At 40.8% G+C, this 15181-nt stretch overlaps 2 protein-coding genes across 2 annotated transcripts; one reads left to right on the plus strand and one right to left on the minus strand.

Annotated features, from left to right (window-relative positions):
• Positions 1 to 79: 79 nt before the first annotated feature.
• Positions 80 to 1270, minus strand: GSBLH_T00006900001 (uncharacterized protein; the record flags this gene model as incomplete). Its single annotated transcript, XM_013043852.1, has 1 exon — positions 80 to 1270. The coding sequence occupies one exon, from the start codon at positions 1268 to 1270 to the stop codon at positions 80 to 82; it is 1191 nt and encodes a 396-aa protein (XP_012899306.1).
• Positions 1271 to 11149: 9879 nt separating this feature from the next.
• GSBLH_T00004876001 (uncharacterized protein) lies at positions 11150 to 11254 on the plus strand (the record flags this gene model as incomplete). The annotated part of the gene is made up of 1 exon (XM_013043853.1): positions 11150 to 11254. The coding sequence occupies one exon, from the start codon at positions 11150 to 11152 to the stop codon at positions 11252 to 11254; it is 105 nt and encodes a 34-aa protein (XP_012899307.1).
• Positions 11255 to 15181: the final 3927 nt, after the last annotated feature.

Raw genomic sequence — 15181 nt, forward strand, 5'->3', positions numbered from 1 at the left:
AAACTCTTCAGATTCATCGCACTTTGGAAAATGGAGGCGAACACAAAGCGAGAAAGAGGATTGTGCACAGCATAATTCTTTATCCCAAGTTCGATTGCTGCACCTTTTCCTCGGACATTAAACTGGCTCGCAAAGCGTGCTCAAAAGCATTCAGACGCTCAAAGAATTGGGGTTGAAGGAAGCGAGACACATCGCCCCCAGTAAGCCACACATCCAAAAATGATTTCTCGACCTTCAATTGCAGAGAAGAAGCGAGATATGCGTCAAAGAAGGGACGGTCACGGAAATAGATGAAGACATTCACTTCCGAGCAGTTGTACTTGTTGTACAATCGCATCTTTTCCTTTTCGTTCATTCTGTCCCACGAAAGAAGGAACGAGAATTGTTGTAGCCTTGAATCGTCCAACAACACCTTTAAAAGCAGCCATACATCCTCTAGAGACGCCAACACTTGCATCTCTGACTTGCTATCAATCGACAACGGTTCCTCCGCTGTTACTACCGATATCCGCTTCTCTTCCGTGTAATTCTTCGAGGGATCCAGCGATTCCTCCAGCTCTTGCTGCTGAACCATCAGTGAAACACGGTCATCCTCGCTCCCAGAATAGAACAACACGGTGTCCAAGAAACGGCCTTCATCCACTGCAACCACTTCAACCTCGCATCCATTCTCCTTGTAATCACTCAGATCGATTTCTGCTTTTCCATCTACCATTTGGATGTTCGGCAGCAAACGAGAAGACACATGGATTGTCTCACGACTATCGCGCTGTTTCATATCCTTCGGAGCAACATCCAACTCATCTCGTGTCTTGGAAACGCAGGCTCCTGGACGTTCTTCATGCTTTTCTGCAAAGTTCGTTCCAGCCAATGCCTCCTTCGCTTTCGTCGTCGTTTCATCCACTTTGATCGGATTCATCAGCAATCCAGGAGGAGGCAGCATGTTGCCAGGCAGCGTTCGATTCGCTCGCTTTCGTCCCTGGATGTAGTCGTACTCTTCTGGAAGTTTACAATCATTCACGATAAGAGAAGAAACGGGATCTAGCTTATTTCGCGCATAGGAAGGATTGTTCAGATCTCGGATGTGATTGCCAAGCATCAAACTCTCGTAGAACGACTTGAGCAACACATGAACGTGTGCAGATGGTGTGGCTCCATAAAGCTGGATCGTAAGATGCTGATCGTTCGGCGTGCAAATCATTGAAATGGGGGCATTGCTCAGTTGTCGAGCCCAGGAGCCAAAGAACGCATAATGCTCAGTAATGTTCATCTTGGAAGCATGATAAACGCTAATTCGAATCATGTACAAGGTTCCATTCCTATCTCGAACATACAACACATATTTTCCAGGCTTCAGATTGTGAATCAAAACATAGCCATCGACCCTTGCCAAACAAGATTGCAAGGATTCAATTTCGTCCTCGCTCTTCCTGATACGAAATTGAGTAAAACATTCGAGTGTAACTGTGGAAGTAGTATTGAAATCGTATCCGAATCATTCACATCGGCTGGTACAACTCTGAAACAAGCAATCACACTTATTGCCAGTAAATCATATTTGATTACGATTGATACGGTGATTTCATGTTCGAACTAAAAACAGGTGCTAATGGGATTCACAAGCACGCCGAAATTAGTAATCGGTGCAGACACGGCACGTATTATCAACATTCCAATGAACAATTTCGTGCCTACCACACTTGTGAGTGGTTCGTCCGTGATTACACCGACAAAGACGAATGCACAGACGATTTAAGTGGTTAGTAGTGTCGCCACTATGATCACACATTACTTTACAGGATTGAAGGTGAGCGTGGTTGAACTGTAAGAGAGGGAATCAAGACCAAAGTGAAGGGCAAGCCCGCCAATTCACTTTGGCAAGCGCACATGGAACTTGTTGACCTTGTCCTTTTTGTCCTCTCAGAAAATCAAAGATTTCCCCTTCTCTAACCCCTTTATTTATCCTCTAATGAACTCTTCAATTTTGGTATGACCAAAGACCATACCGTAGAATATTAATACGATGGTTCCAATGAGCGGACAGACACAATGACCATCGATGTTGTACCTGTCGACTCCGTAAGGATCCATTGAATACAAGAGCAAGTGCTATACTTCGTAGCTATATTGTTCACAGATGGTTTGAAGTATGTGCTTAAAGTCGGCTAAGTAAAACGAGACTGATAGAGGCATGTTTTCAAAGTCTTTTAACATTCCCGTATCTGGATCATCGACGAACGAGTTAATCATGTCGAATATGTATCGCCAGGCAATTTCACGTCGTTTTTCAGTCATCCAGTAGTTCATTTCTATTTATGAATCCATTATTTCACTTTAATCTCTGTTGGACTGATTGTGATGTCACTACCACTATCATTTTCGGATTTATTCTTTTCGTTGTAAACACATAGACAGCTACAGCGATCTTTGCATTTCGAGTCTAGCACCAGTTTGTGGTTCTTCCTCTTACTCATCCATTTCCATATCCCTTTCAACCATTGAATAAAGCGGTTCATTTATGAATGAGATCAAGGAACTATGGAAACCAGCAAAACGAAGAGGTGCCATTCGAGTGATCATCAGTGGATTCAAACGAAACATATACTTCATCGATCTCATCGATTTCTCTTCCAAACAACACAAATCCATACAGGAAGTATTAGGAACACAATAGAGTACTGGATTCTACAAGAATTGTGGATACAAGTATGTCCTTGAATGTATTGATGGATATTCGAAATACCTGATGACTCAGAAACTGAAGAGCAAGAGTGCTACAGAAGTCACTCATGCAATGAAGGATATCATTCAGACATATGGTGAATCACCAAAGCATAGTTGCTCGGATCGAGGTACCGAGTTCACCAATGCGATCTTTCGTATCAACATCTTGAACAAGTATGATATCACCATTTATAACATGGATTCAGCGAATAAGGCAGTACTAGCTGAACGAGCAATTCGAGATATCAAGGAACACATCATGGTTCCATTCAATCAATCGAAAGGTGTATGGTTTGATTTGATCGATGGTGCAGTTCGTAGACACAATGGAAGGAAGAACAGAGACATCGGATATACACCCAATGACATTTGGCTTGACAACAACAACAACGATATCTTGTACATGGAGAAAACAGAACCATCCAACATGACAGCAAAGGACACAACACCTCAATTCGATGTTGGTGATTATGTTGGAGTGACACGAAGACCTCGCATTTTGGAAAAGCGATCATTGACGAGCAAATGGTCTCAGGACTTGATTGAAGTTGTTGACATTGACGATCACATCATGCCATTGATGTACGAAGTGAAGAATGTGGAAAGCAATAGTACACAGAAGTGTTATCACTGGGAACTGCTGGCAAGCAAATGCAAACCACAACCAGCACCGCCTGTCACTCAATCCAAGAGTTGTAAGGAACCTAATGCATTGAGAGAGGCAGCAAGATCACATCGACCCATTACGAGCACCCGAAGAAGAAACAACAACCTCGCCCAACTGTTTGAAAACAATCGTGATGCTCTTCACACCTCCCAGACATACAAGAGAAGGGATATTCGTGAATACAGAGATCATATGACTCTTACTTGTCCAATCTATTCCATTTATCAGTTTTGTATGGTAAAGGGTCACAAGATTGTTGAGTATATCGATGAATGGCATATCGATCAATCACACACCATCCATTGAAACACTCACCTTGTATCCCTTATCCACAACCGATTCGATGGAATCACAATGTTTGAATAGGTTATCATTCTCATTGTAACATGGAATCGATGTGATTATGAGATATAAAGCAGAAGATAATTCGAATTGGCATTGATTATTGAATGGTTGAGTGGATATGTGTGTATGCTCAAACATTATGGCATTATTGATTATCACAAAACACTCAGAAGGTATCGTCCATGAATATTGATGAACGCCATCCACTGTCTCACGCATGAGGACATGTTTGCCATCGTTCTCGGGCATATTGATAAGCATGTTATCGAGCTTTTTGAACGTGTAATTGTTTGGATTGCTGCTGAAGATGTACGACATTGATTCATTCAATTTACTTTGGTTGAATTCGTTCATAGGGTTTGACATACACACCCTTCAAACAAGCTCCATTCATATTCGAATATGTGAACCTGTTGAATGAGAAAAGAGCCAAATTCATCACTACTGTGGAGAAGAACCTATACAAGTTATTGGCATACTCGACACATGGCAAATATGTGGAGACTAAATTGAAACGAATGAAATAGAAGTTCGTCACCACATTGATCGTGTCCATATTATTGAACATGACTTGATTGGGTTTGAATAGAACAGTCATGGACGTGATGTAAGGATCCTTCAACTTGCAAGGATTGATTGAATCGAATGAACCATTACTAGGTGAACCTTGTATGAGCATGGAGTAATGCATGGGTAATCTCTATTTCACAAAGGATGGGACGCGAGGTGATAAATGGTGTGATGTGAATAAGCCTATTTTTCGACCTCATTCTTATGAAGAACATAAATACAAGTTGCCACTATGAGCAACAAGAAACACTCGTTGCCAGGGATTGAAGGGCGACTTTGATTGGAATCATATTCGCACTTTCATTGTAAATTACAAACTACTAGCACAACTTCAGTAAGGTATTCAAGAAGATAGATAGATAGATAGATATCAATGTCTATCTTCTATCTATATATCTGAAAAGTAATAGTTTGATTGTTGCCTCCAACAAATAATCAGCCAGATATGTCTCACAGCTTGATATTGGACAACTACTCATTCCCATAGAGTCCATTCTTATGGATTTCAGCTTTATCATCAACAATACTGATATCACTATTAGTGAGTAATTCTATTCATCCTAATGAGTTGGGAACCAAAGCATTTCACTTTCATCAACCAACTCAAACAGCAAGTATTATGTATACTATTGTTATTCATGCTCGTAATAGAACAACATTGTGAATCACTTTGTATCCCTATTGAAGTGGTGTACAATTCGATCCTTCCTTTAAATAGGAGATATTCTGCATTATTTGGCAGGTGGGGGATACTATATGGGTTAGAATAAGGGATAGTATCCTCTGGCAATATAACAATCTCTGATAGGTTCAGAGTGCATCAAAACGACAAAAACTGGACACCAACTATCGAAAAACCTAGAAACAGTGGAATATGAATATATCTCTATTTGTTCGTATAAAATATATTATGTATTCTACCTTATTTTGCTCAGTTCTTCAACGACACACCCACCTTTCTCACAAACTCTACTATTCGATTCTACTATACACATATCACATATTATTACTATAAATGATAACCCCAAAAACTGCTTATCGCTAGCTTTTCCATTTTCATTCCTATCATCATCTTCTACATACCCTATTTCTTTCTATCCCATCTATATAAAATTCCAAATGAATAGAACGAAAAACAAAACGCTTCCACTGGAAACAACACTCTTCGATCTATTCATTCCACAATATCCCATTTCCGCTCATCTCCTTCCACTTCACAGTAAAAACAACTCCCTCCCTATTCGAAATCTATTCTTCCACTCATACCCAATTTCAACACTATTTTCACAATTGCACAATTCCTGTCTATTTTTGAAATCATTTTTTTACAATCAAAGCTATTAGCTTCGTCTTACTGGGTTTGAATGTATTCCAAAATTTGGAATTGGACTTGTATGTCCTGTCTTTTGTTTTGTTTTCGGACTTCTATGTGTTTTTGTGTGTTGTGTTGTGGGAGTGTAAGTATTGTAGCTGGGATGGGTTCTGTCGTCAAGTTGGTGTGTTTGAAGAAGCTATTGTAGTCTGCGCTATCGTTACTTTGACTAAACTGTGTGTGTGAGATATGCATCGTGAACGCATTCAATACCATAATGGCGGTGGACCCTGGTTCCATTTTTGCTGTGTGGAGTGTGTTCCGAGTGAGTAATTTCTGTACTTCAAACTGTGCAACGTGGCGAACCCATTCATGCCATGTGGGACCGCGGATACATGGAGATAACTTGCAACGTGGGAGGTATCTGGTACAGGCACGACGTTCTTGCCTAGGATAGCTGTTCTGTTTCTCGTATTTTCATTTTCATATTGTGAGGTGGTAGAGTGTGGTAGAGAGAACGGATTTGCGATGAATGAAAGGGCAAACTATGGGAGGAAGAGCTGTAGGTTTGTAGAAGCGGAGCGTGTGTGGAACTTGGGAGAATGGGACAAGAAGGCGGAGTATGCGAACTGCTGTGGGGACGGTCCTCGCCTCTGATTGATGGGAGCCGAGTGAACTGGAATGGGCAGTGGGAGCAGGCGAGTTCCAAGACGGTGCAGTTCTGCATTTGTGGGTCTGTGGAGCATGGGAAGGTGGAGGTGTGCGTGGTGCGGGCGTGTGGGAAGTGGTGGAATGGAAGAGAGGTGAGGTGCGTGGCGGTGGTGTGCCCCGCGGACGAAGCGGCGGGGTAGCCGGAAGGGCACTTGGGGCAAGTGTTGGATACGAAGTGCGATGTGGACTAGTGGGGCATGATCACGGATGGGTGCAACGCCTATCAGCAGTGAGAATCGATCGATCGATCGATAGGGGACGGGCTCCTGCCAGCCCATCCTGCCGATGCTGCGCTGCGCTGCGCTGCGTGGCGGGCGATGGGGCGAGGGACGTGGCGCTGTGGACGATGGGAGATGGGAAGCAATCCACGATGTACTGCACGAGCAATGTGGGCGTGGGCGAGGTGATCAACGACCCATTCGAGCCCATGAACATCCACATCGTGTTTGAATTGGCCGAGGCCACGTTCTCCTATCCCACCACCGCGATCTCCATCTCCGACTACACCATTGCCTTCGCCTTCGCCTTCGCCTTCGATGGCTCCTTCCCGCGGTTCTGCGAAGGCACGCACGCTCTACATCAATGCCAACAGGTTGGTGTCCCGAAACGGCCTCCCCTTCCCCGCGGAAACCCTCATCGCGACCTTCTCGACCCGCGCCGGCGTTCGGTTGGCGTTCGGTTGGCGTTCGGTTGGCGTTCGGTTGGCGTTCGGTTGGCGTTCGGTTGTGGCCTGCTCGGATTGTGGAGAGCGCGATTGGTATGAGGGAAGTGGAGTAGGCGCAGCGCAGCGCAGCGTGTCTGTGCAGATGGAGGTTCCCTGGAGCAGTGGCATCTCCGATGAAGCCCCGATGGATGGCCTTGATGGGCAGCAATGTGCAGAGCCAGTTCTTCGAGACGCGCTCCGTGTTGGTGGCGGGCGCCATTGTGAACAGCGTTATGGCCATCAGCTGGCGTGTCCGCAAGGGCGCCTCCTGGTCCGCCTTCGCGTCCTTCTCCGTCTACCGCCCCGTCGTGCTGCTGCCTCCCTCCCTCCGCGCCCGTCGTGCTGCTGCCGCCTTCGAAGCCACGCAGGTGCGCTGGGTCTGGTGGTGGTGCGAGCTCTTCGTGCAGGCCTTGGTTGGCTCCCACTCCCAGCTCTTCGCCGCCGACGCGCTCCTCCAAGAGGGCGACGTCCAGCAACCCGAGCTCTCTCTCTCTTCAGCTCTCTCGATGCGTGCGTGGCCTACTGGGTTCGCGTGGCGCTGTGCTCCGCCGCGTGCTCCATCCTCTCCGAGGCCTCCTCTCCCATCACCCTCGCCGCGTATGTCGTCGCGCCCGGCGCGGTGCAGAACCTCGAGGTGGCCGCGCTCTCCTCGACCTCGCTGCGCGTGCAGTGGGCAGAGCCGGCGGAGCTGGGCGGCGCCAGCATTCGGTACTACGTGGTGCGACGCTCGTGGATGGCGTCGATGGCCGTGATCCAGAGCGAGAGCGAGAGCGAGAGCGAGAGCGAGGTCGCCAGCACGAACTGCTTCCTGGACCTGCAGAGCGTGCAGAGCGTGCAGAGCGTGCAGAGCGTGCAGAGCGTGCAGCACGCGCCCATCTATCTGAGCGTGGCCGCGTTCAACGGGTATCTCTCCCGCCAAGAGAAGATCCCCGCAGTTCTGTATGCGGTGTGTGTGGAATCAGGCGGAGGGCATTGAGTGGGACTGTGCGATGGCGATTACCGGATCCTTCCATGATCTCTGCACCGCCACGTGCGAGCTTCGCGCTCCCGCGACTTCCTCCTTCCTCCTTCCTCCTTCCGCCGAACCGTCTGGTTCCCCGCGGGACGCGATGTGTGGGACGTGTTGGAGGGTGGGATCCCCGCGACTTCCTACACGCTGGAGTGCGTCCCGAGCGAAGTGGGCAGTGCCGAGTGGATGGGCAGGCAATTCGGAGTGTCCACGATGGCCACGTCGGAATTCGTTGGGTGTTGGTGGTGGACGGCGAGCCAACCTCCTCGCTCACCGGTTCGCTCTGGGTGTGGGTGTGGGTGTGGGTGTGAGTGAGCAGGAATCTGGTGGGCGATGGGGTGGGGTCCGTGGCTCCCTACGAAGGTGTGCAGAGTCGACCGGGCTCTCTGGATCTCTTCCTGTCCAACTGGGCGCAGAACGCCACCGTGGTCTCCGTCACCCAGCCCCTCCGCCTCCGCCTCCGTCTCCGCCTCCGCTTCCTCTTCGCCTACGACGTGACCGGCGCGCTCATCCGCGCCCACCTCGTCGATCACGCCTGGTGCGCCGTGGGTCGCGATGTTTCCACGTTTCCATGATCCAGACCGATTTGGCAGTTGCTGAGAGAGAGAAAGAGAGAAATGGTTGCGGTGTTTGGTTTGGAAGATGGATGGATGGATGGATGGAATTGTAGAGATGTGGAATGGTTGAAGCGTTGTAGGATTTGAATGAGAATCGAAAATGTGTTTAGGAAGGAAAGAAGGAAAATGTAGATTTAGAGTGTGTAGGGTGTTGGAATGATTTAGAAACATGAACAGAATAATCCAGAACGAGGAACCAAACGACTCTAGTTGATAATAATAATAATAATAGAGTGCTGTGAGTTGATAGTTGAAACAAAGAAAGAAAGAAAGAAAGAAAGTGTATTTAGAGTTAGTTGGTTGGTTTAGGATAAGGAAATGATAGAAAATGGAGTGAATGGTTAACGATGTGCGAAGATAGGTTCTTTGTGTGAAAATCACTGGATCAAAACCAATTTCCATTTGATTTGATTTGATTTACTAGTTTTACTAGTTTTAATTGCTTTCAAACCCAACCATTCCCAAGTCAAAATGATTTGGCTAGAATCATGGATGGATAGATTGGATTATCGAAATAATAATAATGATAATAATAATGATAATATAGACTATTTAGACAAAGTGGAGTGAACAACCAAATCCTTGCTTCATAACACGATTTCACTATGATATCATAAATATACAACCTATACAGACATAGTAGACAACAAAATGGACTTTTCCATTCTGAGTGTTTCCAAACAATCCTGATATTATAAATATTATAAATATCTATACCTCCGAACTATTTCAACCACAAAAATGTGAACAAAATGATGCGAAACACAAGTGAGTACTTCACTTGGAAATCTTGGATCCAATGTGTATATGGTAGCACTCTATCATAATTTTTAAATATGAAGAATACTTAGGTGTAAAGAAACAAACTGATCTCTCTGTTTTCTTCATAAATTCTTTATATTTGGCTACAAATTACGGATTCAAAGAGTAGAGGCTAAGGATATGTGATTATAAATAGGTAGAATGGAAGAACTTAAGGGAAGCGAATTTCTCCTGGACAGTTACATAACGCTTGGTGAAGCAAAGGAAATCACTATTGGCGGCTGCAACTATAGCCTCCAATGTTATCAAGGCGATCACGAGGATGAATACACGTTGACGAGAGCTGGGAAGGTTTGCCTATTCCAAAATGGCATACTGAAGATGTGTTACGAGGTGGATACGAACGGGAGTGAAATCGGTGACTTCATGCGATTTGATAATGGATGCGTCGCTTTTATGCAATCCTATGATGAAATCTGGGACAGAAAGAATTTTCATCGTATAATAAACCATGTCCGAGGCGAGCGAATGGAAATCTATTCGCATGCGAGTGATCACCTGATTTATCACGGTGAATTTAATGAGAAGCGAGAACGAGAAGGATGGGGCATCCAATATGACGAAAAAACGGGTGCCATGCTGCTCGAAGGAATCTGGAAGGAAAACAAGCTGGTGGAGATCATCCGCAAGATCGAAGGAACCATTATGATTGAGTTCAAGCGAAACGGGAATAACACCATCGCTTCGAATCGAATTCCCCTCTATGTGGGCGAATTCGTGTATGATGAATCGAAAGAATCGTTTCTTCGAAATGGTCGAGGATACTGGATCGATGAAGAAACTCGGATTGCTACTCGCGAAGTGGAATGGAAAGATGGAGTGGAAGTGAGTGGAAGAGATCTGTATGATGGATGGTACACTCGATCCACAACTCCAAAACCCAAACCCAAACCCAAACCCAAACCCAAACCCAAACCCGCTCCGATGCCTGTGCCTGCTCCTGCTCCTGCTCCAAAACGCGAAGAACCTGCTCCTCTTCGATTCAGCGTCACTGGATCTACAAAATGGACCGATGTGAGTTTGCAAGTGACCGATTTGAAGATTTCATCGAATTGCTGTAACGATTTGAATGCATTGGATCTGAATCGATTCGAGTGGCTACGATCTATCGAAATCGGCGATGAATGTTTTGGATCAGTGCAAACATTCCAAATCGATGGATTGAATCGATTGAAAACTATCAAAATCGGAAACAATGCATTCACTCAAAAAAAGAATGATTGGGGAAATAATAAATCGAAATCATTCCACATATTGAATTGTGAATCATTGGAATCCATTCAAATTGGTAGATATAGTTTTGGTGATTTTGGAGGCGACTTTGAATTGAAAAATCTACCACAATTACAATCCATTCAAATTGGGACAATTGGAAGTGGGTCACGCAATTTCTATTCTAGTTCGTTTGTGCTTCGAGGTATTGATATGATATTGAATATTTGAATGATGCATAGATCTTCCAAATCTACAATCCATTACATTAGGTAATTATGCATTCGATTGGTCCTTATCGACAATAATTGAAAGTATTGAATGAATTCGAATGAAATGATTGATGTAGATCTTCCATCATTACAATCCATTCAACTCGGTACATATGCACTTGTTGGAAGAGAAAATGATGATTCAAGTTCATTGATAATGCGAAGTAATAATGAATTGATTAGTTATGATTTGTTTTGTAGATCTTCCAAATCTAACATCAATAACTTCTGAAGGATATAGTTTCTATTATCCTCGTGTAGTGAGATTGGCAAGTATTTCTAAATATTGAATATTGATAGTATTTAGATATACCAAATCTTCAAAATGTCAAGCTACCTGGTTCATTCCGGAAAGTCCGATCGAAATCAATTTCGAGTATAGTTTGATTGATTTGATTTGATTCATAGATGTTTCTTCCATTCTCGCTGATCTTGTCAAAATCAAGCATTAAATCTATAATTTTGATTTGATTTGATTTGTTCAGTGATTCGTCATTGTTTAGGAACATTTCCATTGATTGATTGATTGGTTGATTGTTTGTTTCAAACCGATTCTTGATCACAATTCATGATTCTATAATTATCAAAATATCAATCCTGCCTGATTATTATGATGTTCTTCTTTACCATTATAACAATGATACTCAATTATGATTGTTGTTTCAATCAATCAATCAATCAATCATTGTTTTCGATTATCATCATTATTATTACCAATGACCCAATGATCACATATTGAACATTCACAAATGATGAATCCAATCTACCAATAATAATAATAATAATAATAATATACAAATGATGGTTTGAATAGGTTTGAACTAGGATTTGTTCAATATTGATAGGAAACTGCTGGCTTCGAATAATCAAAATAATCATCATCATAATCATGAATAATAAGATTGGATTTGATAGTGACACAATGGAATGGTTGGAATCGATTGATATTGGATGATTATTCACATTTGTGAATCCATTGTTAAATCGGTAGATAATACAATACAATACAATACAATACAATACAATAGAATGATTGATATTGAATTAAAATATTGATTTTGACATATTGAATAGGAATAGATCACTGTATACATAAAATAGAATCAAATAGAGGTGAAATGGATAAAACAAGGCAATGAAACTAGAATAGAATAGAATAGAATAGAATCCGATTGAATAGCATTGGAAATCATATTGGATTCACCATTCAATCAATCCAACTATCATTTGTTTGTTTGTTTGTTTGTTTATCAATGAATCACAAAACATGGATTTATCAATTTGATAATAATGGAATCAAATCGGATGTGTTTGATACTTGATAGTTGTAGTTAGTAGTACTATCAATCGTGGTTTCACATTTCGATATTTGGATGAAATGTCGTATTCTTCAATATCACACAAACCACTCACTCACTCACTCACTCAATCAATCAATGGATGAAAGATAGCTGATTCAAAATGCAAATGAATGTTGAATATCGTAAAGAATCAATTCATCATTCACACTCAATAATACTGATAAGAATAGAAAGGCTCTTCAATCCATTGATTGAATGAATGAATGAATGAATGAATGAATGGTGTGTATTTGGTTAGTTTTCGGTCTCCATTCATCATCATTATTATCATCATCATTATGATTGTATCATCATCCACATTATTCATCGGTCTATTTCAGCATATTGAATATCATTAGATCACTTTGGTATTGTTGATCATGAATAGAATGATTGGATAGGATCGATCAATCAGAATCAGAATCAGATTGATGATGAGTATTCAACCATCAATCCTCGTGATTATTATTATTATTAGTAGTAGTAGTATTTGTATTTGTTTTTGTATTTGTTCGATTATCAATGATATAGAATCGATCGAATGATTCATTGATAGCGATCCAATCGACTGATAGAATTATACAATTGATTCAATCGAATCCAAATGGAACAATCACTCAAACACATTGTAGTCTCAATGGTTGTTTTGCAATTGAATCGATCGAGATTCATGAAATCATTATGTTCGATCATTGTATTAGCTGGAATCTATCATTGTACTGTATTGCATAACAATACTCTTATTTCTTTCTTTCTTTCTTTCTGATCATTATTATCATTATTATCATTATCATTATTATTGATATCATTCAAATCATTAGATCCCATTCGAACAAGTCAATATGGAATCAGCATTTGATAATCACAATACAATAATGAGGCATATTGTGAGAACCATTTGTGTTGTGGTTTGAATATGAGTATTTCGATAATGGGTTTTCTTGGAATCCATTGTTTGATTGTATATTCAATATGCTGTTTGTGATTGTGCACCGATGAATCCACAAATCACATATTTCGAATGAATCTTGATCGAACGATTTCAATCGAATCGTTTTGACAAGATTCATTGCACTTAATCGAATTGAATCAATAGGAATCGACACAATCCATATTTGTTTGTTGAGATAGTATTCATTTGGATAATACTCAATGATTCATTATTCTTTTGTTTTTGTTTTGATTTTGCTTATCTATTTTTGATTATTCCATTTTTCATTTGTTGTTGTTGTTGTTGTTGTTGTTTTTCAACTTTTGGAATTCAATGTAGTTCATTTTATTATTTCATTTTCGATTTTGATTTTTAGTTTATTCTTGTTTGTTTTGCTATTCTTTAGTTTTCTTTGTTTCTTATTTTCTTATATTTGTGCATTTTATTCCTCTTTCTTTTGTTTTTCTTTTTCTCTTGTTTTGTATTATATGATTCTAATTTGTTTTTAGTTTTTCTTTTTTGTATTTTCTTTTTCTTTATTCCCTTTTTATATTCTAACATTCATTTTATTATTATTCACTATCCACCAGACAAATTGGATTGTATCGATTCTTGTTGATTCAATCCTCATAAGGAAATATGTGATTATTTGTTTGGATTGTTCCATCTTTTGTTTTGCTTATTTCTCCTTGTTTTATGTTCATCATCATTATTATCATTATTATATATCCATTTTAACCAATCATCGAATCAATCATGTGCCATCAGTTTGAAACAACAATACAAATTCCACAGATCATTGTAAAATGAACCAGATAGAATTGTTCCAATCATAATCAATCGAAATGTGTTCCTATTAAACGAATCAAATCAAATCAAATCAAATCAAATCAAATGATCAAACGGAATCGAATGAAACACAATGAATGAAATCAAATCAAATCACCTAACAAGATAAGATAAGATAAGCTCAAACTTACCAAATGGAATTGAAATCTATGAAAATCATATGAAATCAATTCCATTCTATTTATCAACAATACTCGAATCGATTTCGATTGAACATACCCCAATGATACAAGTAGATTGACATTTTGAAACAGATTTGGAATATCTATTTACCATCCCTATTCAATATTTAGATCCACTTTCCAATGTCACCAAAACGAGGACAACAGAAACTCCATTATACAGAAGTTAGTGATGTTAGACTTGGAAGATCCAAAGCAAATCATTTAGAATCAATTCATTGTTACTTCGAAGTATCAATGAAGTTGAATCATCATCATCCCATCTTTCTCCCCTATTTTCCAGTATCCGATATCATATGACACACATTGTTTTTCCTTCTTATTCATTCATTCATTCATTCATTCATTCTGTTTTCCTTCATCACTCACTCATTCAATCATTCATTCATAGATTAATGGATCATTGATTGTCATAAAGGAAACACTTGATTCTTTGCTTTCATTGATTCCATTTCTTCTTTTGTTGACAAGGAATATTGTTATCGATTTTGATGGTTTGGAATCAATGAATGAATGGTAGGGGAGAAAGAGAGAAGTAGCAATAGCAGCAGCAACATCCACAGCGACAGCAACAACAATAATAATAGTAGTTGTAGTAAGCAATGGACCAAACTATCTATCAAATGATTTAATCAATAATCAGAACCTACAATACGAAATCATTTCAAATCAATCCGATTGATGTTTCGTGACAACAATCAATCTTTCCATGGAAACCGATAATCAAATGATCTTCTCTTCATTTATATTGAAATCTGAATCGATTCACATAGATTCATTCAATTATGTGGATTGTTTGAAATTGATATGCATTCTTGGTATTTGTTTGTTTTCACATATCGAGTTTGTTCTTCATTTCGATCATTCCACATAACAATCTAATTGATCTATTATTCAGAATCGATCAGTAAGTAT

This window comes from Blastocystis hominis (assembly GCF_000151665.1).
Source record: "Blastocystis hominis, Singapore isolate B (sub-type 7) whole genome shotgun sequence assembly, scaffold_8".
In the NCBI taxonomy this organism is placed as follows: domain Eukaryota; class Bigyra; order Opalinata; family Blastocystidae; genus Blastocystis; species Blastocystis hominis.